Source organism: Callorhinus ursinus, unplaced genomic scaffold (genome assembly GCF_003265705.2).
Source record: "Callorhinus ursinus isolate GAN/ISIS: 27379988/994484 unplaced genomic scaffold, GSC_fseal_2.0 scaffold25, whole genome shotgun sequence".
Lineage (NCBI taxonomy): Eukaryota > Metazoa > Chordata > Mammalia > Carnivora > Otariidae > Callorhinus > Callorhinus ursinus.
The window spans coordinates 38,148,295-38,172,651 of record NW_027397087.1 but is presented as its reverse complement, the minus strand read 5'-3'; the positions used below and the strand labels follow the sequence as shown (position 1 = coordinate 38,172,651).

At 53.4% G+C, this 24,357-nt stretch overlaps 1 protein-coding gene and 1 long non-coding RNA gene across 7 annotated transcripts in view; one reads left to right on the top strand and one right to left on the bottom strand.

Moving 5' to 3' along the window:
* The window catches only part of CCDC33 (coiled-coil domain containing 33), a 100,956-nt gene that overhangs the window by 34,416 nt on the left and 42,183 nt on the right, over positions 1-24,357 (bottom strand). For all 6 annotated transcript variants that reach the window (XM_073877363.1, XM_073877357.1, XM_073877361.1 and 3 more), the window contains 6 exons: positions 24,116-24,207; positions 22,837-22,957; positions 16,755-16,884; positions 15,992-16,125; positions 14,954-15,025; positions 3,015-3,209 (listed from right to left, as the gene is read on the bottom strand). In XM_073877363.1, the coding sequence (XP_073733464.1) occupies positions 3,015-3,209; positions 14,954-15,025; positions 15,992-16,125; positions 16,755-16,884; positions 22,837-22,957; positions 24,116-24,207 (744 nt within the window). The remainder of the gene's footprint in view (positions 1-3,014; positions 3,210-14,953; positions 15,026-15,991; positions 16,126-16,754; positions 16,885-22,836; positions 22,958-24,115; positions 24,208-24,357) is intronic.
* Positions 1-24,357, top strand: part of LOC112833463 (uncharacterized) — a 32,909-nt gene that overhangs the window by 1,666 nt on the left and 6,886 nt on the right. The gene's annotated exons all lie outside the window — the stretch shown is intronic.

Sequence of the window (24,357 nt, the reverse complement as noted above, 5' to 3'; positions counted from 1 at the left end):
ATGTCGCGTTCTTCACACTCAAAAGCCCACCTCTTCCAAAAAAGACTCCCTGGCCTCTCAGAAGGGAGGTGGAGGCTTCCTCCAGCCCTGCCAAGCCCTACATCTGCCCTGAGACCACATCCGTGGACCCTGGTCCCAGGAGGTCCACTCGGGACAGGAGCTTTGCACCATGTGGACAAAGTGGCACCTGAAAGGCGTGTTAGTTAAAACCAGTCTGAGATGGAAGAACTGGCTGGACCTCAGCTGGGAACAAAGGCGGACCCAAGGGTGCATTAGGGGAAGGGAGCCTTGTGGGGCTCATGGCGGCTACAGAGCTGGGACTGGCCCCTGGGGCAGAGAGGGTACAGACCCCGCGTCCCCTCCACTCCCTTCTCCCTTCCCAAGGTGCTCCTTTCTCCAGGAAATGCTCAATTTCCTATTAAGCCAGAGTAGGCTCTGGAGGGACTCAGAGGTAAAATTGTCTCTTGGGCTCTGGGCACCAGGCTACAAGACTAGACCGACAAACACGCTCCAGAAATCTGGTGCCGCTGAGAGGCTCACAGCCTGAATTCAGAGGCGGGGAGAAGAGGGAGGCAGGTCATCGCTGGCTCCCTACTCAACCACGGCCATGTCACCGGGGCCCCGCTGCCCTGCCCCCAGGCTCTGCTGCTGACCACACGCCCAGGAGTCACACACTGTGAAGGCGCCCTTGCCACCCAGATGTTCCAGTGGTGGCTGAGTATCTTCTGCTCTATGACTGTCTGCAGCTTACCCGCTGTGTGTTCACTCCCATGTTCTGTGTTTGCAGGTCCTATCATCCAGTGCTGTGGAATAGTGTTGTATGGTGGGGCTCTATTGATATGCAACTATACTCCACCACTCCCTGCCTGCATTCTAGTGCTTGTCACTGTGTCTCTCGTTTGCATGAGCTCGTCTATTGCTATATAATTTTGTGTGGTTGCTATGGAACGGTGACGCGTTGCTACATGGCTACCTGTGATTTCACGGAGCTGCACATTGTTGGTACCCACCCACGTTCTATTGCTTGGGATAGGGCTCTGTGGGCCATGTGGATGTCTGGGTCCTGCCCTGGTCCTCGCAGGCTCTGGCGAGCGGGTATGAGCTGGAGCTGGGGGCTGGGTCTCCAGGACCTAACTTGGGCAAAGGATCAGAGGTGGGAAAAGCCAGATGATAAATCTGAGCTGAGAGAGAGAGAGGGAGAGAGAGAGGAAGGGACAAATGATGGGTTGGGGGACTGAAGGCAGGGTTGGGAGGGAAAATGGAGTGGAACCAAGAGTCAGGCACCAGGAGGGGACAGGCTGGGCCTGACACAGGCTGTGATGGGCAAGGGATAAGGGCAGGCCCAGTGTACTTAATACTGCATGAGTGTCTGAGGGACCCAGTGGTGTCAGGTTGGCTCAACAGTGCAGGGCTGGGCATGCAGGCCTCCGCAGCTACCTGTTTTCATTTATAAGCAAGGCAGCATGGGAGAGTGGCGTCAGGAAGCCTTGGGCAGGGTTACCCCACCTTAGGGCTTCCTCATTGCCACCCTTCATCAAATTAGGAGACTGGACTAGACGCCCTCTAAAGTTCTTTCTGATGGCCTTGCTGTCTAGCCAGGCATTTCATCACATGGCCCAGTAAGTATTTACCACCATCTTGCCAGGTGCCCATCAAGAGGGAGGGTAGAGGGACCAGCCCACTGACAGGAGTGCTAAGTGATTTCCAGAGGGGGCATGCTTCTCTGGACGCATGAACCCAACTCAGAGCTGCTCTGATAGCCTGTGAGTATAGAGGATCCCTAAGCCCCCTTGTACGCATTCAGAGCCTTCCAGAATCTTGTCTTAGTGTTCTTGGGCCACTTATTTCTCCTCCTCCCCTCCATTGCTCAGAATGGTTATTTGGCCTCTTGCTCAAGAACAGTTCCTGTTCTTGGCTAACCTGCTGCAGGTTAGTGCCATCTTTTATGGTTGAATCCTTATGAAAAGACAAAGACTGACCACAGGCTCTATTCATGCTGCCAAAGTCTCCAAAGACAAAGTCTGCATGTTTATTTTTAACGCAGTTGAGAGCTAAGCTCGCAAATCAGCCCTGAGCTCTGTTTTCCCAAGGGGCAGAGGTGAGAGAAGGGTGTGTAGAAGGTGGCCCATGGGTGCTCTGGCACCTGCTCCGGGGTGGGCAGGGGAAGTCCATGTGGGAGCATCCTGGGCACACCCAGCAGACAGCAACCCTTCCTATTAATCTGATGGCACGTGTTCCAGAAAGGTGCAGAAGTGCCAGGGGAAGATGCGGAGGCCGTCGGTGGAGAGGGGCAGATCCTGAGAAGGGGAGCCCCAGGGCTTCCCTAGGGGCCAGTGGCCTTGGCTGGGGCCTTTCCTCAGGATCTTTCTGAGTAGTGTTCCCCATGGGACCCGCTGTGGAAGAAGGGAGGAAGCCACGCATGAATTCACCCCTGGTACCCAAGTGGGGACTTTGACTGGACTGTCTTTTGGTGGTCTGTTCTTTATCTCTCTGCATTAAGGGGCCAGGACTCAGCACTGACCCCTCACCAAATTAAGCCACCACCTTGGCCACCTTCACCAACCGTTCCCCAGCATCTGGTCAACTGCCGCTCCCATGACCAAGGACAGAGACCCTGGGACCAAAGACGGTGTCCTCTTTTCTTTGAGCCCCAATCTCCTCTTTGAGAAATTGAAATTATTGACTCAGAGGGGCTTCCCCTTACCCATGGGATGTGCTCCTGAGAAAGTGCTGGGTTGATCTCTACTTGAGTCAATGGATCCCTGTCTTACAAGTGTTGCAAGGGTTTGCTTTGAAGGAGATTGTGTGGGAGTTCCATTCGAAAGGTGAAGAAACTCTGTAAAATGAAGAATCCATACCTTCCACCAGTTTAGCTTGGGGGTAAGTCACATACAGAGTGTGCCTGAAGGGAGGTCTCCTTGCCACCTGGGGAGTGAACTTGGTGACAGTCAAACCCTTTCCCCGTGACCCCTGTCGCCACTCTTCCTTTCCCAGCACTGGGTGGAGACACTTACCATTTCATGGGACATCTTGGGTGCCTGAGGCTCTATCTCTGTTTCCTGAGAGGTAGATGTGCTGGAATCCATTGTAGAGCTCACCGTGGCCTTGGACCAGGACTCACGGATGGTACCCAGTTTCTCATCTAAGATCTTGGGGTCCAGGATGGGCAGAACCTGGCTGTTGTTTGGTGTCAAGAAGTTTTCCGGCTTCTGGGAAGAGAAGGTGCAAAGAAATTTCTGTCTTTCTACCACAAATGACTTTTCCAGACCCCCGAAGCCTCTCCTCTTCATGGCTCAGGAGGCCCTGCATGCCTGGCTCCTGTCTACCGCCTACCACCTGCCCCCTTGCTCCCTGGGGCCTTACCACACTGTCCTGGGCATTCCTCCAACAAGCTAGCCTTTCCTGCCTCAGGGCCTTTGCCCCTGCTGTGCTCTCTGCCCAGATAGCCTCATGGGTCTTTACATAGCTGTCCTCTTCTCATCATTCAGATTTCAGCCCAGACGAGAGACCCTGGCCTTCAAGAGAGAGGCCCATCCTCTCTAAAGTCACCCCTCCTCCAATATACGCTGTATTCACATTATCCCATTTTACTGTTCATAGTACTTAACTCTACTAGAAAATTAAACTTGCAAAAACTGATTTTGCTTGTTTACTGTCTGCCTCCCTCTGATCCCCACACTACAGCGCAAGCGACATGTAAGTAGAGACTTTGTCCCCAGACACTGCCTCATTGTAGTGCTCAAAATCTATTTGTCGCAGGAATAAACAAACCATGCCATCCAGGACTCTCACATTTGGTGCAGTAACAACAGCTTCAAACATCGCCATGCTCCTTTGACACCCTTTGCTGGGAAGATTCCTTTTCCATTCCACATCTGCCGTTAGCCTCCCATCTATCACCTGTCAAACAGTCTCCTCTCTCTCTGCTCCGCTGGGCCTCCTTCTTGTGCTGTCAGGTACTTTTTCCTCTTCTCTGCTCCCCTTGACATGACTGCAGCTCTCATCTCTGCTGGTCTAGAACTCAACCTCACTCAGATCCCAACTTCTCTAGGAAATCTTGATGGCCTCCACTCACACTTGCTCAAAGCTTTTCTGGGATCTTCCAGCCCAGAAGCTGGCTCTCTCTGCTCTCACACTGTTCTCTAATTCCAGGCTCATTTGCCATTTTTGTTTTTCTGCCCAAACTTTAAGTTCCCTGGGCTTAGGGACATGTGTGATGCTCCCTTTGAGGAGAGGTTACTTTAAAGCTCTCTTGGAAATCCATGGTTAACCCTAAGAGGTGCATGTTGTTCAAAGGCTGTAGGGACCTCAGAGATGACCAGCTTCTACCCTAGGAATTCTGTCTTGGCCACATAGCAGATAAATATGCCACCATCTGTGCTAGAAGCAAGTAAAACAATGGGCACAGTGCCAACCAGCACAGGATGTGCTCAGGGTTAGAGGTGCCTGAATGTCTGACCCTGAACAAACAGAGGAAGAACAAAGTATGGGTCGGCCTCCCTTGAAGTGGATATTCTATATAAAAACCCACACATATGAACCGGATGAATCAGGATAAGGACCCTTCACTTTACCACCTGGATCCTTTAAATAATGATTCCTTTATCCCCTTTTAAAATAAAATTTTGTATGCAGAAGTTCCTGGGGCGCCTAGGTGGCTCAGTTGGTTAAGTGTCTGACTCTTGGTTTTGGCTCAGGTCATGATCTTAGGGTTGTGAGCTCAAGCCCCTCGTCAGGCTCTGTGCTAAGTGGGGAATCTGCTTGAGATTCTCTCCCTCTCCCTCTGCCTCTCCTCCCCCTGCTCTCTCTCTCTAATTTTAAAAATTAAAAAAAAATTTGGTATGCACAAATTCATTAACATGAAGTCTTTTCAGGCTTATGTCAGTAGAGTAAGGGATAGTAATGCAAGGATAGAGGCATCTAGTCCAGTCTGGGCCTCATCTCCCACCTATCCTGTCAGAGGGGTACAAGGACAGATGATTCCAAAGAGAAAGCAGCTATATAAAGATTCTTAGAATGAGAAGAGGAAGCATTGGGTGACCTTGAGGCTGATTTTGGCACCTATTGTACTTTATAACCAAAACTCCTGAGCCTGTTTTGTCCCTGGGCTTTAGGCCTGGCTATCTCTCTCACCTGCCTCTCCCAGTGACTATGGTTTAGGGAGGGCGAGATTCATCGAGAGTTTCCCCACTGAACACACCAGTGGCTCTGTATAGCATCTGAGTCAGGTGGTTTGGGGTTGTCTTGTTGTCTCTGCGTTTTAGATAGGAAAAAGCACCACATGCTGTCTCCTGCTCAGAACAGCTGAACACCAGACTGGCTGGAGCAGGAGAACTATAGAATGCCTACCGGATGGATGCGTGGGTAGATGGATACAGGAGAGAATGAAGGAAAGAACAGCTAGTCGGGGCAAAGATGAACTCCCTATTGACCAGGTGGCCCCTGGGACCGGGGCGAGATGCTGATTCAGGACCTGTAATGACATCTCTCCTCATTTCCAGGCAGAAAGCCAATCTCGCTGCCCTGGATTTCATAGACTGCCATCTAATCCAGTTAAGGGAGGAAGTGGAAGTAATGAAATCAAGGGAGAGGTCTCCAGAGGTGCCCCATCAGCTCTGAAAGCAGGGACACACTGCAGAGGGAGTCCCTTCCCCCACTGCCCGTCTCCCTCACATCTATCCTGTGTGGGCCCAGCACCAGCTGGATAAACTCAGCGACCCAGAGCTGACATGTCCTGGGCCCCTGATGGGAGCTGGGCACTTATCAGTACTTAAAAAAAATTTTTTTTTCAAAAGAAAGGCAGTTCATCACATGTGGTGCCTCATTTAGATGTGTCTGGTGTCTTGGAAGCTTGACTAGTCTACGTTCTCCCACAACTGGACCTTGAGAGGTTATTTGGAGGTTCTAGCTGGGGAGAGCAGCTACTCGTACACCCTTGATGGAAGAACAATCTTCTTCTATCTACAGAGCACAGCTTCAGGAGGGATGCATGCAGAGCAGTAAGGGAGAAAGGGGACACCTGCTTAGCCAGTCAGACCAGCTGAATCAACCCCGGTGATCAATGGGGTGAGAGATGTTGCAGCTAGATTACCCTCACACACTCACCAGGCACTTTAACATGGATTCTGAAATTTATTATGTGTAATTCATTTAATTTTTCATCACAAAGATAAGATTAAAATGACACTGACCCCTGAGTCCAGACCAGTGACTTCACCTTGTCAATCTCTGGTAGGCAGGTTGTGGGAGAGGATGTTCTCAGGAGGAGGGAAGGAAAGGCAGAGTATTTATGGATGTCAACTCTTCTGCTCCTTCTGACACCTAGCTGCTCTTCCTGGGGCCCCTGCAAGACTCAGTGGATCTACTCTGCTCTGCCCTCTCCATGGCTGGCCCTGGACCGTATCTGTTTCCACAGCTGCTTCATGCTAGTACCTCCCCACCTCCCACACCCATCCTTGCAGGACTCCTGCCCACAATTCTAATCCCCTGCTCTAATCAACTTTGCCAGGATCCATCCTGGTCTGGGAGTTGGGGGCAAGTGAGCGGGTGACTTTTATAGAAAAATCTTTAGATTCCCATACAGTAGAAGCCCCAAAGGGAGGGCCAGAGGCAGTTGCTCTTGTCATATGAGGTAAGGAGGCTCACAATACCCCAAACAGTGCCTAAATTCTCCTTAACATTGCCTATTCAGACTGCCCAGCTTCAGTCTGCCCACGTTGTGGGGAGGCAATTGTGCCCTCTCTTCCTTGCTTCTCATGGGAAAGGAGCTTGTCTGGGGCTACAAGAAGGGGCAAGGCTGATCAAAATGGTGGGTAGTCAGGGTGGAAGATGGGGGAAGGGGATAATGCTAAAATGAGGATGAAGAGAGGGTAGGGCCTTGGGGACTAACTCCTCCCTATTTAAGCCCAGGCTTACCTAGCTCTCCTCCTTTTTTCTAGGTGAGGGTGGAGGCTGCTATCCCACCCCACAGGCCTGCTTGTTTGCTTTTCTACTTGGCAGGCCTTGCCCTGATGGCTGAGGCAGCTTGGGGCTGACAAGTGGCCCCTCCACTCTGTGGTTCCGTGGCTGCAGCATGTCCTGCTTCATTAGGGCTGAAATTGGAGACCTACCTTGAAAGCTCAAAGCAATGCACAGCCATGTGCTGGCTCAGACTCGCTGCGCAGCTCACTACTCCTTGTGCTGCCGCAGCTGCCCCACACCACGTGAGTGTCATGGTAGAAAGCAGACTCCCCTTCCTCATGCCTCAGCCCTTTGCTGTTGCCTGCAGAGGAGGGTCTGTTGAGACAGACCAGGCCAATAGCATCACAGGCTCGAGGCTTCCTGGGTCACCTGTTTCCTCCTCTTCCCCTAACATCTTCGGCCTCCCTCCTACCCACTCCATCCCCTAGATCCCTGATCATGCAAAATGCAACAGTTCCAGCCTGCCCCGGCAATTACAGACTAGCCAGGATGCAGCTGCTGTCCTTGGTGCTGAAAGAGCCCGCCTTCCGGCCTGCCCGCCTCTCGCCCCGCCCTGAGCCTTCTCGCGGGAGCGCACATGCTCTTAATTCAATTAGCTGGCCCTGAACCCTCCCCAGGGAACCCGGAGCGGAAACTGACAAATTCTGTTTAACAAAGACATTTGTCCCCCGCCCCACCGGCCTTGGGCTCTGCCCGCCTGTATCCCGCTCATTAGGTATCTAACAAAGTGCGTCCCAAGAAATCTGCTTCCAATCGCTAGTAATTCAGGAGGCCTGATGCAATTTTCTCCCTGATAAGGGTGTCTCGCCCGCTGGCAAGAACCATAATGAGCCCTGTGTAGCAGCTCCCCGATCAGTCACTGCTTTGTCATTTCCTGTGGCCCCAGTTGTAGGTTCTTATCTCTTCAGCTGAAGGCGAGGCTCAGAAAATGGGGGCCCTGCAAGAGGGCTTGCTGCCTCCCATGCATATCGCAAGCCTCATTATGGCATCCTGCATGGTCTTGCAGCTGCAGTGGGACTTGAAGCTCTGAGTCTGTCTGTGAGCAAAGGAGGGTCTGAGTGTTAATCCTCATTGGGGCCATAATTCATTCTCCAGAAAATGGTTTCAGAGGGTTAATCTGAAAGCAAGTTGCAGGGTCAGGGGAGGGGTGCCGGTGATAAGGATATTTAAAAATTCTGGCAAGGATTTTAGTATTAAATAGAGCCCTGCCCATAGCTTACTGGACAGTCTGTGGGCTCACTCTTGTTAGTTTGGAATCTGGGCTTTCTGCATTTAATCTTTCCAATTGGGTCCCCCCATTTACATCTAGAGAGAGATTTCCAACATATAGGTCAGATCACATCTTACTGCTGCCCAAAGACCTTCCTTAGCTTCGAACCACTTTGAACCACTGCCAAAGTCTAAACCCTAAATCCTGGCATCCAGGCCCTCCATGGTATAGGCCCCAACTAACTCTCCAGTCTCACTGCCTACAACAGCCTCCATATGTCCCATGTGCTTCAGATACCTTCATGCCTCCATTTCTTTGCATCTGTGATTCCTTCTGCCTGAATCACCCTTGGTTTGCCAATTTTCAAGCCACTCTTTGAGGCAGAGTTCAAACCATTTTTCTCTGTGACTCTTCTCCTGACCTTTGTATGCCCAAAGCACTTCAAACAGAACCCTTAGCAAGATGGGTGGCAACGATCTGTCAGGGTGCTTTACTGCTTTGGCACAGGTTAGGGATCCAAAGAATGGCTAATGAATTCATGCCTGAATGAACTTGGGTGGAGCTGGGGGTGCATCTGGTTTGGCTGAAGAGAGGTCTAGGCTATGGTAGGGTGGCTTTGAGATGGGGAGAAACCCAAGCCCCCACTCTCTGAATAGTTTGGTCTGGAAGTTTTGCCCTCTCTCCTCCCCTCCCCCTTCTTCAATCCACCAATTGTGCATTGGGCTCACGGGAGAACAGAGCAGGCCAGGGGAGGGCCCAGATGTCCAGCTTCCTTAGCCATCTCTGTATCCTGACTCAGTACATTCCATTTCTGGCTGGGAGTCCCGGGCTCACATTCTCAAGGCAGTGGAGTCCTGTGGTTGGTGAGGCATCTGGAATGAGCCTGCAGTATGGCTCTTGGTCCAGTCCTGCCCACTCCCAGGGCAGGAAGCAGGTCTTCACTTCTCCTCCACAGCCCCCAGCTCAAGGCATGGTACACTGGGGACTTCAGCAAATCTGGCCTCTAGAGAGATGATTGTCTGTCTCGTCTCCATTTCTTCATTCCCTGAAAGATTGCTGTGAGACCAAATGTGGGGCTGGTGATGTTTATCTTCAGCACTTGACAAGGCCTCCTGATGTCCTTATGGATGTGAATCTGGTGGAACGGCTGTCATGAGGGATGGGGGCCGAGTGATGGATTAGCAAGGCTCCATTGTTCCCCTCCCCCAGGAGCCCTGTCCTCATCTCTGATGAGTTCAGCACTTTTGTCAGCAACTACACTGGGCTAGGCACTTACACATGCTCCTTCATTCCATTTTCACTGCATTCCTGGCTGGTAGGGATCACAGCTTCCTTCTGTGGATGAGGAAGGTGGAACTCAGGGTGGCTAAGATCAGGACCCAGGATTCAAACCCAGACCTGAGGACGCACACTGTTTGTGTAGGGGGTGTGGAGTGGGAAGGAAGACAGGCAGGGTGTTGTGAGGTTGTGGGAGAGAAAAGGGCCTTTTCTCTCTGGATCCATCATCGTCCTTGCGGTGGCGTTTTCAGAGCTGGGGTCTTGGGGGTGGGGACAGAACCCTACAGAGGACAGAACCAGCCAGGGAGATTCTCGTGCCATCCTGAATGCTGGGTCCTCCAGGCAGCTGTGCTTGGTGGGGAAACGGAGGCAGGTTTGTGTTGGGGCTTCTCTAAAGACCAGCCCAGGGCTTTCATATGTGGCTTTCAAAGAAATTTATAAAAATTCATCAAAAGCCAGCATGATTTTGCCTATCCCCTGCCCTCCCCTCCACATCTGTTAAACAGCCACTTGTCCCCACTTTGGTCTGGTCTCCAGAGAGCTTTGTAACTGATTTGAATAAAAACACCAGGGTAGCCCTTTGCATGGCGTTGAAGACCTGCCCCCGCCCTCCCTGTGAGAACAGGGAAGGGGGAGGGTCAGACAGGACTATGGGAGCTGCCCCTTCCCTCAGGGGGTAGCAGCAGGTGCCACCTCCTTCTCTCCTCAAAGGCACCCACCCTATGCCAAAATCCAAGGAAACCCATGGGTTTCAAGTCCTCAGGATTGTGGGCTAAGAAGGAGGCAGCCACCCATGTGAGTGGCCCCATCTCTCCCTGGTGTCCTGGTGCTCTGCCAGGATTCCAAATCCCAGCCTGAGAAGGCACGCTGTTGCCAAACACCCAGACAACTGCATAGACTTGTCCCACCTTGCAGGAGGCACGTTTCCATGTGAGGAGGCAGGGACTGGCACAGTGAGCACCTGTCATGTGCACGCTGGGCTCCAATACACGTGGGTCAGCCTAGGAAACCTGCTCAGTGTGGGCCTCACTTCAAAGAAGTTGCCTGCAAGCTGGAGGGCACCCAGGATGCTGTGGGATCTTGACACCAGTTCATCAAAAGAGGCAGACTGCTTAGCCTGGAGAAGCACAGACTCCTGGGCGACCAGATCTCACTCTTCAAAGAGCAGAGGCCCACATCAGAGGGAGAATGGAGGAGAGATAGGGTTATTTGTATATAGATCTGTGGAGTGGCCATAGGCTTATGGATTCTTAGAGCTGACTGGACCCCCAAGGCCAACCCCCACTGTACGTACAATAAAGGGAAGTTGGCTGCCTATAGGCAGGTGTCCATTTTTTTAGTTTTTGTGAATCTATGTGTAGTTATTCATGTGCTCATCTACACACACAACTCTAGCTTCAAGCAGATCACTCTAAGTAGCAGGTGCCTGTAGAGAAGTCCCATCAGAGGAAAAACCTTAATCCATCACCAGCAGAACCAGCTTCAAGCACAATATCCCAAACCAGGAGACCACTTCATCCCACCATTCACAGAAACTGCAGGCTTGCTGGCTAGTTGGCCAGCCAGCATGCTGGATGCCTGACCACGTGCCAGTCTCCCCACAACCAGCAGGGGAGGCTTGCTAAGGTCGCATCGCAGCCCCAGATGGAGGAGCCAGGAGCCTGGGGGCACAGAGAGGGTGGGCTCAGTGTGAGGTGGTCATTTCTATCTGTTGTGGCCACAGAGCCATGGGACAGGGTACGTCTGGTGGTAGTGAGTTTCCTGTCATGGCAGAGCAAGAGTAAGACCACCTGTGGTGGACATTGTCAAGGACAATCCTGTCCAGGGTGGGCTGTTGAGAGACACCTCTGTGGTCTCTATTTGGAAATTCCACAATGCTCTTGTTCCCAGAGCTTTGAGAATGGGTGATGTGGAAGCAGTGGGTGGGGGAGAAAGTGTTCACGCAAACCTCAGTTAGTCAGGATACCTGTCTGCCCTCGAGGCTCAGGAGAAAGAGGATGTGTCCTCAGGAAGGAGGTACTCAAACAGGGCATGAGTATTTATTTCTCCCGAAGCATCACCTTTCAGTAGCCCATCTGACCATGGGCAAGGAATTGTTAGTCACATGGATAAGGGGCCCCGAGAGGCCCGTTATCCAAGCCTCCCCCACAGCCAGAGTATCCACGGGACTCTAAGATCCCAGGCTTCCGGCGGCGGTGGCTCATGGAGCTTTGAGCAGTGTTTGATTTAAAAGATTCCCCAGGGGCACCTGGGTGGCTCAGTTGGTTAAGCGACTGCCTTCGGCTCAGGTCATGATCCTGGAGTCCCGGGATCAAGTCCCACGTCGGGCTCTCTGCTCAGCGGGGAGTCTGCCTCTCCCTCTGACCCTCTTCCCTCTCGTGCTCTCCATCTCTCATTCTCTCTCTCTCAAATAAATAAATAAAATCTTTATAAATAAATAAATAAATAAATAAATAAATAAAAGATTCCCCAGGCTGGAATGCAGACATGAAGGCCAGGTACCTTCCACCATGAGCTTGGAAACAGCGTCTTAGGTGGAACCGTAAGAGGGAAAGAATTCAGAACCTGTCGGGTGTTTGCTCTCACTGGGTTTCCTCAGGCCTCTTACCAGGAGCTGCTGTCTGCTCATGAACTGACTAGCTCGCTGTCTGGTCCGCACTCCCTGCCCTCTAAGAATGCGTCCTATGAAGACGTGTAAGATCCCTAAAACCGGGACAGTATCTGCTACATAACAGGTGTCCAATGTTTGCGGTGGCACAGAGGACATGGGTGCTATGACAGTGAGGGTGGTGGTGAGTGATGGAGCTGGGGATGGACCCTCTGCACTCAGCTGCCAGGCCATCCACCTGTTCATCAATTCTCAACACGCTCTCACTAACCCGCAGAGAGAAGGATGCCAAAAGGGCTCAGATGTGAGCAGAGAGCCATGTCCAAGCCAAGCCATGTCCAAGATGAGGGTGAATTCAAGGCAGATGGACTCCATGGCTGCCGGCCCCTCCCTCTCCTCATTGAAATCCACAAGGGTGGCCAAAATTCTAGTCCTCATCACATATATGTGGAATAAAAGAATGAATGGCTGGGTGCCCTGGCTGCAAGAACCTATGCCGAGCCCACCACATTAGCTCCAAAATTGGAGTTCAGGATTCTAGAATCAAAGTGAGTCAGTTATTGGCCAACTCACAGATAGTGTCACCAAGGAACAGTTGGGCCACAAAGAGATGTAGCTTCTGTGTATGCCAATGCAGGTGTGAAAACATCTGTGTGTCAGTCTGCATGTGTGTGTGTGAGCATGTGTGTGCGTATTAAATGCGTGTGCCCATGCAAAGGGGTGTGTGTGTGCCCGCATGTTCACGTCTGTGCATATGGGACTGTCTGCGTGTGGGTATTCGCACGCGATGGTGTGAGAGAGCGTGCGTGTGTGGAACTGTGTGTGTGGTGAATGCTTGGCTGCAGAATCTGAATTTCCTCTAGTACTATTTTCCTGGTACACACCCAATCTTGATCCCTTTCTTTTCCTTTCTTCTCGGAAATCCATTACTGAAAGGTTTTTTACCCGCCTCCAGGGGGAGGGGGGCTGGGGGAAGGGGAAGCTAAAATCACAAGGCCCAGATCAAAACACTCAGCCGCTAAATGAATTCGGCAGCGTTTTCCCGCATGACTTGGAGGGATAATTTAGTGAGGCCGCCAGCTGGAAGGAAAGGGATTAATTTTGCACTTAGCACAGCTCCGGTGAATAATTCATCACTGAGACCTTTGTGCCTAGCCCCTGGGCAACTGGGGAAGTGTCCTGTCCACCTGCCTGTTGCCTGCCTGGGCCCCCCAGTGGCTTGACCAGGGGCACTTGATGCTCCTTTCGGTCCTCAGGACACATGTGTCCCTGTGAAGGGACAGGGGGAGGTAAGGAAGGGACAGGAGGGGCCACTGATAGACTCTAGACCCCGAGAAGAGGCCGTGGAGGAGTGAGCTCTGATCTGGGAAATTGGTGACATTTTCTCCAAGGACCCTGCTTCTTTCTTGGGGTCTTTTGCTGCTTCTGTGTCTTCCCTTCTCAGTACCTTCTTGGTCCTACACCTGGTGTGGTGGTGGGGATGGGGGTGAGGGTGGGGTGTCAGGCTGTCTCTAACAAACTCTCTTTCACCAGGAAATAGAGGAATCAGGAATTAGAAGACAATGCAGAACATTCCACAGGGGAAAGTGCTGATGGGAGGTCCCAGGTACTCACCAGAGGCCTTAGGGACACATTTTCAGGTGGCTATGTTTCCAGATACATGCCTCTTACCCCACACCATATAATTCCCCGTGTTCTCCATGGGTAAGGTCACAGGGCCAAGTATTACCCCAGTGCTGGTGGCGATTTCTCCTGGTGTGCGAAGCCGGCGGGAGGGGGCTGACCCAGGCATCCATGGTCCTGAACTGCCCACCTCCCGGCTTTGTGCCTGTCTTAGCACCACCCACCAAAAAGGGGAAGAATTCCAGAAGGTGCTGGCCAGGTGCACTGGAGCCAAAGGACCAGGGTTCAACTGGGACCCAGAGTCCAGGGAGAGTTGGTTAGAGGAAGAGACCCCATCCATCAGGCAGGGCTCAGCCAGTGGTATCTTTCCACTTGGATCAACCAAGCTGTGGTAGGCAGGATTCCAAAAACAGGCCCCCAAGATTCCACACCCTAATCCCCAGGACCCATGTCTATGATGAGCTGTGACCCCTGTGATTATGTTACATGGCACGGCTGACCTTAAGATGGGGACATTCTCAGAGTGGGCCTCTCCTAATCACATGAGCCCCTTTAAAAGCAGAGGGTTTTCTCTGGCTGCTGACAAAGGAGAAAGTCAGAGAGTTCTGAAGTGTGGGGGGGATTTGACATGCCTGCTGGCTGAAAGATGGAGGGGGCCATTGTGAGAGGAATGTAGGTGACCTTTAGCAGCTGAGGGGCCCCTTGGTTGGCAGTCAACGAGGAAACAGGGACCTTGGACCCCACGACTATGGGGAACTGGATTCTGATGACCACCTAAATGAGCCTGGAAGCACACTCTTTCCCAGAGCCTCCAGAAAGGAGTGTGACCTTGCCAACATCTTGATTTGAGCCATGCCAGGTCAGGCTGCCTACCCACAGAAGTGCAAGCCCATAAATGGGCATTGTTTTAAGCTGCTAGGTTTGTGGTAGTTTGTTACGTAGCAACAGAAGCTGAAATCCTAGCTCACCCTTGTAGAACCTTGATCCCAGTGAGCCAGGCTTGGCTTGGGCTGGGTTAGAGGCTGACTGCCAGGTCTGGGTGGCCCTCTGCTCTCAACTCTCCTCTTCCTAATCTCGGCTTTGTTTCATTTTCTGGAGCTTCAAATCACCCTCAGACATTTCTCTCCAAAGCAGTAGTCCCCTCCTTCCAGAAGCCCCTGGCCCCAGCCCCTGAACGAGGCCAGCAATTGTGAAGGAGGTTGGAACACACTGCAGGGCTACAGGAGCTGACACGTGGCTGCCAGGCCCTGCCCTTCCCGTCCCCACAGCCTTACCTCAGAGGAAAGCAGCTGGAAGGAGATATCCACTGTGGGGGCCTCACCATTTATGGTTTTCAGCTTGGTGTCCTGGGGAGGAGAGGGGAGCTGTCAGCCCATGCTGGCCAGGGTGGCTTCTGCCTCTGATCTGCCCACTGCTCCGGATTCCCCAAGAAGGGGCCTACTAGGGGCTCTGCCTGGGGAGTGAGAGGGAGGCAGAATGATCTGCCTCTGCTCACCCTCACTGCCTCGAACCTCCCTTCTCAACTCCACTGAAGACCTGACTGGCACTTTCAGACCTGTGTCCTGGCAGAGTGGGGAAACTCCCATTTACTGACATCTATTACGTCAGGATGGCCAGAAGCATTTTAGGGGAAAAGGTGGCATAGAAATAAATGGTGATATAATAATGTTTTAAATATTATTGAGAATTTATTCTGTTCTAAGTACTTCACCCATATTTCCTCAAAAAAAAAATCTCACAGCAACCCTATAAGAAAAATTCTATTACTATGAACCCATTTAACAGACAAGGAAACTGAGGCACCCGGACTTTAATTTTCCCATGGTCATGTAATCTGGTAAGGGGTGGAACCAGCATTTGGACCCAGACAGTCAGGCTCTAGAGCCTGGGCTCTTGGTTCTCTTGTCATACAGAGAGATCCTATACAGGTATGTTGTTCCCATTTTAGAGATGGGCACTCTGAGGTTCAGAAAGTCTAAGAAACTTGCCCCAAATTGCCCAGTGAGGACTAGGCAAGGACAAGGACAAGGCACTAGGGCAAGTCAGGATTTAAACCCAGGTCTCTCTGGTTAAAGGCCTGAACTCTCGCCACCATCTCGTGGGGCCTCCCTGTGTTTCTCCTCACGTTGCTCGGGGCAGGAGCTCGGGGGAGCTCCTTATACCTGATGGTGGTTGGCTTCCATGGGGAGGGTCCTGGTGGAAGCTGCTGGAGAAGCCAGAGTCACTGGCGTCAGTGGGGCAGGGTGAAACAGGGTAGGCTGGGGCGGGAGCAGGCCACCTGGCGCAGGCTCTGGTCAGGGCGGGGCACTCACGGTGATGGGGAGCCTCTCCACACGCAGCCCATTCAGACCCTTCCCTGCCAGCATCTTGCGGTACAAACGGCTCTTTAGCGGCAACACGGAGACGCCCAGAGGCTTGCTGAGGGTCCATGGCTCACTGCCTTTCACTGTAGGGGGAGGACCAGCTGGGATTCCCACCAAAGCCCACACCCCAAGCCCCTCGGATCCCAGCATTAGAGGCCCCACCAGGGGCCCCATCCTTTGGTACCCAACATCCAGTTCTCCCACACCTCATGTTCCTGCCCCTGGCCTTGCCCTGCACAAGTCTCCTCCTCCTCTGCTCTTTAGGGCTCTCTGAATTCAAGACCAACTCTCAACATATTCTGTGCTTCTGGGTATGTATACGGATCTCCCCTGTCTCTGCCCTTGGGGGCTTTACTCTCTCCATGTGGACCTAAGACCGTGGATCAGCTGGTCTCTGAATCCGGTTTCCCCTCTGTGCTGTGAGCCCTGGGGGCATCTGTCCCTCCCTCCTCCCTGACAGGTACATGGGGAGGGGGTAGTGGTGCGATAAAAGTGCACGGGTCTAATATGGACATAGGACCCACGTGTGCTGGCCCGTGCCAAGGAACAAGGACAAGGAAGCCAGCCAGGTGCTCCTCCACCTGTCTGCATGCACTGGGAACCGGGTCCCCTTCACCTATCCCCTCAGGGGGCAGAGGCAGGTGGCCTGAGCACCTTTCATACATATGTCCTGACGCATGGCTGCCCCCGCACGGCACCAAGGGGCACTCACTGGAAGCCGAGGAGTAGTACTCCAGCACCAGGGCTGTGTCTTCCGAGAAGTTGGTGGCTCCGTCTCGGCCTTGGAAGAGGAAGGATTGGTTCCATAAGGGCAGCTCCGGGGGGCCCCCAGGCTTGGACAGCTGAAAGGAGACAGTGGGAGTAGGCAGTGGGGCCACAGCTTCTCCCAAATCAAAGGATGTCCAGGTATATCCATCTGTGTGTGTCTACACATGTCGCAAACGTTTGTCCCAATTGTAAAAGTGATATACGTGTAATGAATGAATTTTGGAAAATACAGAAAAGTAGAAAGATTAAAAAGAAAAACCCTAGGGGTGCCTGAGTGGCTCAGTCAGTTAAATGTCTGGTTCTTGATCTCTGTTCAGGTCTTGATCTCAGGGTCATGAGTTCAGGCCCCAAGTTGGGCTCTGCACTGGGTGTAGAGCCTACTTAAAACCAAAAACAAACACCCCCCCCAAAACACCCTAAATTCCTACACTAAAGACAACTGTCCTAAGACTGTGTGTTTCTTTCTAGTTTTTTCCTAACCCTATTTTGTAGATAATTGTCATCCTAACATCTTTTATTTTTCATTTACTATGAGAACCTAAGCATATCCAGAGTCACAAGTAACACTTGGTGTCCGTGACCTTTGTAGTGCTGTAGGATACTTTGTCACGTCCAGGTGCCCAGCTTCCTCCCTTCTCATGTTTTCCTGGAATAGCACTGCATTGAATATTCTTTGACATGGATCTCTGTGTCTCAGATTATTTCCTAAGTACCCGACATGAAAATGCTAAATTAAAGGACATACATTTTAAGGCACTTGACTGACCATGGGTAAACGGTTTTCCTAAAGAGCTGCACTAGTATTCACCTCCACAGCTGGGGGTGTCATCGATGCCAAAGGAGACACGCCCTCCGCCCTGTCCCCAGCCCCTCTCTGCCCCACACAGGATGCAGAGGCCACAACGGGTCTTCGGAAACCTGAGCCTTGGTGTGTCTGAAGTGCAGGCCATTGGGCATTCGGGGGACTTGGTAGCACACTAAGCCAGCAGCTGGGGCACACACGTTGAGTGATATTTAAACAGTGAAACAAGACAGCATTGCCCAGAGCCCCCGAATAAGGGGCTACAGGAGACATTGCTGAGGACGGCCACAAAAGCCATCTTGCAGGAAGCAGGACCAGAGGAAGGCTCTGAAGTAAGATTTGGCAGGGCAAAGGGAAAGAGGGAGGTCTTCTGGCTGGGAAAACCACCCAAGAAAAAGGTGGAAGGTAACTCCAAGCATGGCAAGGGTGGAGGATGCCTGGAACAAGGGGGGACTGCAGGTGGAGGAGGCTGAGCATCTGCAAAGGCTGGAAGGTGAGGAGTGGGGAATGGAACATGAGGGCATCAGCCTGTAACACACAGCCGGCAGCCCTGCACGGTCCCAACACACGGAGGGGCTGGGGCCATCAGTGCAGACTCCCCCAGCGGCTGCCTTGCCTCTGTCCCCAGCCAGGGGCTGTCAGCAACAGTGGCAGCCGCTCCCACCTCCCGCTCCCCTGCGGGAACCAGTCATTGCTCAGAAAGGTCAACACAAATGCACCACTGGCTCCAGAAGTTATTGATGCAGATCTCGAAATATCAGTGTGGGTCCACTCCCCCCGCGGTGGCAGGGCTCTGATGCCTGTCACACTAATGTGCCTGCTCTGGTTCGCTGAGGCCCCGCCCAAGGCTCAGCTGTGTCGGCCTCGGCCCTGGCCCCTGGGGACATGCTGCAGTCACTTTGGGGGCCAGGGGTCCTGAGCACAGGGACAGGGGCTGGGTGATGGACTGTTTCTGAGAATGGGCTCTGGAGGGAGCTCAGGGACAGCCACTTGGCCACCAGGCCAGGCTAGAGAAGCTGCTTCCAGGTTCTGTGGGCCTTGGGAATGCTCTTTCAGGATTGATCCCCAAACCATGCCCATCCCGGAGCCACCCCATTGAGTGCCAGAGGGGCTGCCCCATAGTCTGGACCATCTGCCAGGCCCTGAGGCACTCAAGGAGGACCTGTGACTCAGTCCCTTGCTGCCCCCATCTCTTGCTCCCACCCTGGAAGGGGGGTTATTTAATGGATGCTAGCTGTCCTCTCGGGGGCCTATTAATGTGTCTAAATGGAGTCTACTAAACAAGAAATAGTGTCTGACTGCTCAGGAAGGACAGGTCTTTCCCTGAATGGTTTCCCAGGATGAGTCCTCCAAGAAAGATCCCTTCAGACCTACAACTGGGGAGAGAGGGTCAGTCTCTCTTGTGGAGGGGGGAGGGGCACGGAATCAAGGTTAAACCACCTCTGGAGTCTGATGCCAGGGCCCTGGTGAAGGTGTTGGTGGCATGTGTGTGTGGGGGGGAGTGGGGGACAGGGCGTGGGGCGGGGAAGCCATTGACCACAGAGGCTAATGGGAAAGGCCATGGCCGGCTGTGGAATTAAGGGATGTGATTAACCCTCAGCTGTGATCTTCAGCAAAGCCATTAACCCCTGGCCACTGAGGCAGACCTGCCTTCCCTAGGGATAGAGCTTTCATTACATGGGCCCATGGGGCCCTCCTTCCATTTCCCCTGGGCCCACCACGTCCACACCAGACCCACCACTGTCTGTTCTGCCCTCCTGGGAAGGGTAGCTGCTGGTGGCTGATGCTGGGGGCCTCGAGGGAGTTAGGACACCTTGGCTCTGGGCCCAGGTTTGCCTCAACCTTGCTGCGTGACCTCTGGCAAGTCCCTTCCCCTCCCTGGAACCCGAGAAGTCACTGTCCGCTGGGAAATGTCTTATGCTCTATGCCTTGGAGGCTGTCGTGTGGGCTGAAGGACAGAATGGATACCTTGCCGTCAAGACGAAAGTTGAATTGAACTCAGCCAACGCTGACTGGGGGCTTCTCCTTGCTCTACACCTCAGGGGTGCTGCGGGGCATATGGAGGAGCTAGAGTCAGACCCTGTCCCCTCTGGAGCTCACCGTCTTCCCAAGTGATAGGACACACACACACACACACACACACACGTCTGTGATCCATGCGGAGGTCTAAGCAAGTTGTGGGTTGTGGGAGCTGGGATGTCGGAGAAGAAAGCAATGACTCTTGACTGGGGGAAGGGAGGACCCAAGGGAGGGGGCATGCTAGGCTGAGGGCAGCAGAGAGGAAGGCTGGCAGACCAGAGAGGATAGCATGCGTGTGCAGGAGAGCCGCACATCCAGAGTGCCTGCAGAAAGCCTGTCAGGGTTGGGGCCGCGAGCCAGGGGGCTCCGGGGCATGAGGCCTTGTGTACCTGGCTGCCAGCGAGGGCTTCGTCCTGTCCGTGAAAGGGTTAGGGGTCCAGGGGAAGGGCTCACAGGCTGAATGGGAGGGGTCTGAGTGGAGGCCGCCACGGTGGTCCACGCAAGAGATGAGGCCAGCACCAGGGCAAGGTCTGTAGGACGGAAAGGGGCCCCGTGAGAGCCCGAGGACCGACCGGCGTGGGGACTGAGACAGGGCAGATGACGGTGGGCATAGACAATTTCTTTCTCCTCTGCTTCTGTTTCATCAGCCAGGAACTCTGCCTCAGTTCTCTAAGGAGGGCAGGCCAGCAGGAGCAGCCTGTTGCGCAATGGCCCCCCACAAAGGTGCGGGAGGCAGGGTAGGAGTAATTCCTAAGTCCCACCCTATTTCGGGCCCCTACGGCCCAACTCTCCCTTCACTGACCAGGTTTGCCATCATCACCAGGCTCCCAGAGGGGTGACGCAGACACTAATACCCCTCAACCATTCCCCTCCCTCCCTCGTAGCTAACAGAACCCTCTTTGGTCCCGGTGCCCCACCCCCTTCTCCACACCTGTGCGCATTAGCTACCGCACGGTGAAGCCACGCCCCTCCTCAGTGATTGGCTGAGAGAAGTGCATGTGACCCAATTCTGGCCAATGAGACGAGAAGGGAGGTCTGCGGAGGGGCTGCGGGTGGGAGGTTTCCAGCCCTTCAGAAAAGCCACAGGTGAGAAGGGGAGGCTCCCTCTCTCTTGGGTCCTGGTCATGTCTGGATGGGGTGCCCCGAACATTTTGCCTCCACGAGCTGGCAGACAGCTGAAGATGGCAATTCAGGGGTGTTGGAAAGATCCTGAGTCCTGAGGACGCTGTTGAGATGGTGCATCAACAAATTCCGGCAGCATCCTATGTGGGGACCCCTCGCCAAGTGTAACAATAAATATGCTTAGAGCTCAAGTCCATGGGGTTACTTGTAGCCAAATGTAATGAGGGCTGGCCTCAGGGGCCATCTGACACTAGGGGAGGGGCAGCTCTGAAAGGGACAGAGCCCATTGAGCCTCCACCCTGGGCTTGGACGCTGTGCACAAGTGAGTCCCTCGAGTGCTAACAGCACAGTAAAGGTAGGAATCTGGAATTGGAGAAACCGAGAAGGCTGCCAAAGGTCACGCAGCTAGTAAGTCACAGAGCAGGGGTCAAACCCAGCTGTGCCAGGCCCTCAAATCCCTGGCCGCAGTGCTTTAGCATGGTGGGCAGCTGGTGGGAAATCACAGCGACTCCAGATGTCCTAGAAATTACCTGGTCCAACCACCACCCCTCAACTGAAGTGAGGAGGCTGAAGCGCAGAAAGGGGAGGGGGGAGGGGAGTATGGAAGCTGCTGACTGGTATCCTTCCAGGTAGGGCTCTGCCCACCCCCACCTTGTACCACAGAAGCTTGCCCCTGTCCCTCACTCCTGGGAGTTCTCAACCTGGCCCAACTGCCATGTTGTCTAGTGAACGTCAACAAGTGTCCTGCCATCACCAGACCGCTGGCCTTGAGTCCCACACATGCACAAGGCACTGGAGGCAAGTCTCTGTAGCTGGGGGCACCTCTGCTACCAAGACTGGTTAGGCAGCAAAGGCAGCCTGAGAGGGCCCGGGGATGGGGAGGGGGCTCCCTCATTAAAGCAGCCCGTGCCTCCTGCCCCTCGGGACCGCCTGCTGATTGGTTCATAATTTTCTGGGCAAATGCAGGGCCATGTGTGAGATGACTCTGGGGAAATCAGGCCAAGGATTGGTTTGGGTTTGAAGCCTCTGTCCCCAGGGTCCCCCTTCGTCCCACCCCTCCCTGCCACCATCACTCTTGTCTGTGTCTGAGCCTTCAAATGTCCTTGCCTTTAAATGAAGGCTGGGGCTCCAAACGGGTGCCCTCCCATTCTGTATTTGCTGTGCTAGACATGAACTGCGGTGGGCAGACAACAGGAAGGACTTCCCAGGCACCCCTGTGTTCTTCAAGGCCTCTAGGAATGTTGGGACCATCATGTGGGGCAAGCTCCAGGTGAACTATGGGAACTGACTGATCTGACCATTCCTTGGCACCCGGCCACAATCTGCACAGCCCTCCCCAACATATTCAATGTCCTGTGCATATTCATGTCCTGTGCATCGCCTCTCCACTCCTGTGCTCTGTTGCCCTGAACCATCCCTCCCCTCTTAAAAACTCAAGAGTCTTGTGTCTGGGTACCCACCCTAATCACCCAGGCTTCACATCCTTCTGGCCTCAAATTAAAAAAAAAATTTTTTTTTTATTGTGGTAAAATATATACAACATGAACTGTCCCATTTTTATCGTCTTTAGATGCACAATTCACAATGTTGTATAACCATCACCACTGTCTATTTCTGGAACTTTCTCATCAACCCAAACAGGAAACTCTGTACCTATTAAACAAGGACAGTCTACTGTCCCCTTCCCCCAGTCCCTGGCAACCACCATTCTCCTTTCTGTCTCTATGAATTTGCTTACTCTAGGAACCTCATCGAAGCGGCTTCAGACCATATTTGTCCTTTGTGTTTTCTCTCCTCTGATTTTTATAGCTCTGACAGTCCCTCCTGCTTCATTATTAGATTACACATTCTCTTGTGTTGATGTGTGACCTTTTCATGCGTGTAATGCCTATCTTCACCAGACCAAGAGTGCCCTGAGGACTGCTCCTCCATAGCACTGAGAGGCTTGGCTCTGGGTGCACAGCTGGGTTCAGTAAACGCCTTAATAGTCCAGGGACTAGCCGACTGAGGGAGTGAATCGACACGTGGGTGAGACACCAGAGGTACGAGCCAGTGACAGGGTGTGTGCGAGAAGGAGCCATACCTGAGGGCACCCATTCTGGCTGACCCGAGGAACGTCGAAGTGCATCACAGATGAGATAGGGAAGGAGAGTCGGGTGATGGGCAGCCCCGTGAACGCCGGGTCCTGCTTTACCTGATTGACCCTGGGGAGGCAAGGAGACAGGGGTCAGCCCTGGAGTGCTGCAGGTGCCTGGTGCTCTTGGCTCTGTGCCCCAGCCCGGCAACCAAGGGCTCCCACGCAGATGGACTCTGATGTGAGAGAGGAGGAGGGGGCAGGGACCTGGACACCAGGACAGGGGATGGACCCTGGTCCTTCTGATCGCTGGCCCAAGCCTTGGGAAAGCTCATCCGGGTCAGGAGATGGGCTGCAGCTCCCAGGTTCCCTGCCGCATGACCTGCTGTGGCCTGGGCCTCATCTGAACGCACCAGCTGCCCTCATCTTTAAAAAGCCTCGCCTTTGGAAGTCCTTGCCAGAATGACCCACCCCCGTGCTGGCAGTTCTAGTTTAGGCTTTGCGGGGCACAGAGGCTACAAGGGCAGGATTCAGGAGGTGTGTGTGTGTGAGCGTGTGCGCATGTGCTGAGCTCTTAGGAGGGCTGGGAGTGAGTGAATCAGTCAGCTTCATTCCTCCAACAAGCAAGGAGTGTTCACAGGTCATCAGAACTCAACAGATGGTGTAGTGGAGTCCTGTTGGGCCATCAGAGTCAGTGGAAGTGACAGAGGCAGACAGCTGACCCCCAGGAGATGGTGCTGTGACCTCCAGTGGCCAAACTAGCCTGAATACCCTTCCTGAGAGTCCTCAAATCCACCCAACCCCAAAGGTTGTCTGGGGGGGTGGGACATGAGTTTCAGCTGGGGCCAGGGAGACCCTCAGGAGGGTAAGGGAGGAGACTCATGGGCAGGGTTAAAGGGAAGTTCTGAGCTGACCCACAGGCTGCCTTCTTCGGGGACAACCACTGGCTGGAGCCTTGGTCCTGCACTAGAGTAGGAGGGGGAACTGTGGATGTGGTGGGTATGGGATGGGGAGGCAGGTTTGGAGGGGCTGAGGACCTCCTGTCCTCCTCCACATGCTGGTTCCTCTGCAGCCTGCTCTCCAGAGAGTTCTAAGCCACCCCCTTCCAGGGACCGTGGGCAACTTCCTGGGACCTCAGACCCAATGGGAGGTTTGAAAGGCCTTGAAGAGGGCAGGTTTCTAGGGCTCCTGGAATCATGGCCTGTGGTGGCAATGACAATCTTTCCCCTCCTCTGTCCTCTGCCCTTCCCGCCCTCCCCTTGCCCACACCCACCTGGGCCCCACTCACTTAAAATCATTGTAGTTGGGAACCACCCTGGCAATGACCACCATGGGGTCTGGGTTGTTGACCAGGGGCTCATTGACTCCCCGGAGAAAGACCTGGGGAAGAGAGGAGGCAGGTGAACCTTGGATGGCTTTGGGCCCTCTCGGGGACAAGGCCAACCCACCTGCCATCTTTCTCCCCAGGAATGAGCTCATCCCTGCCTCCATCTGTCTCGCTTGGTTCTTTCGCTGCTCAAGGCTGCCCTC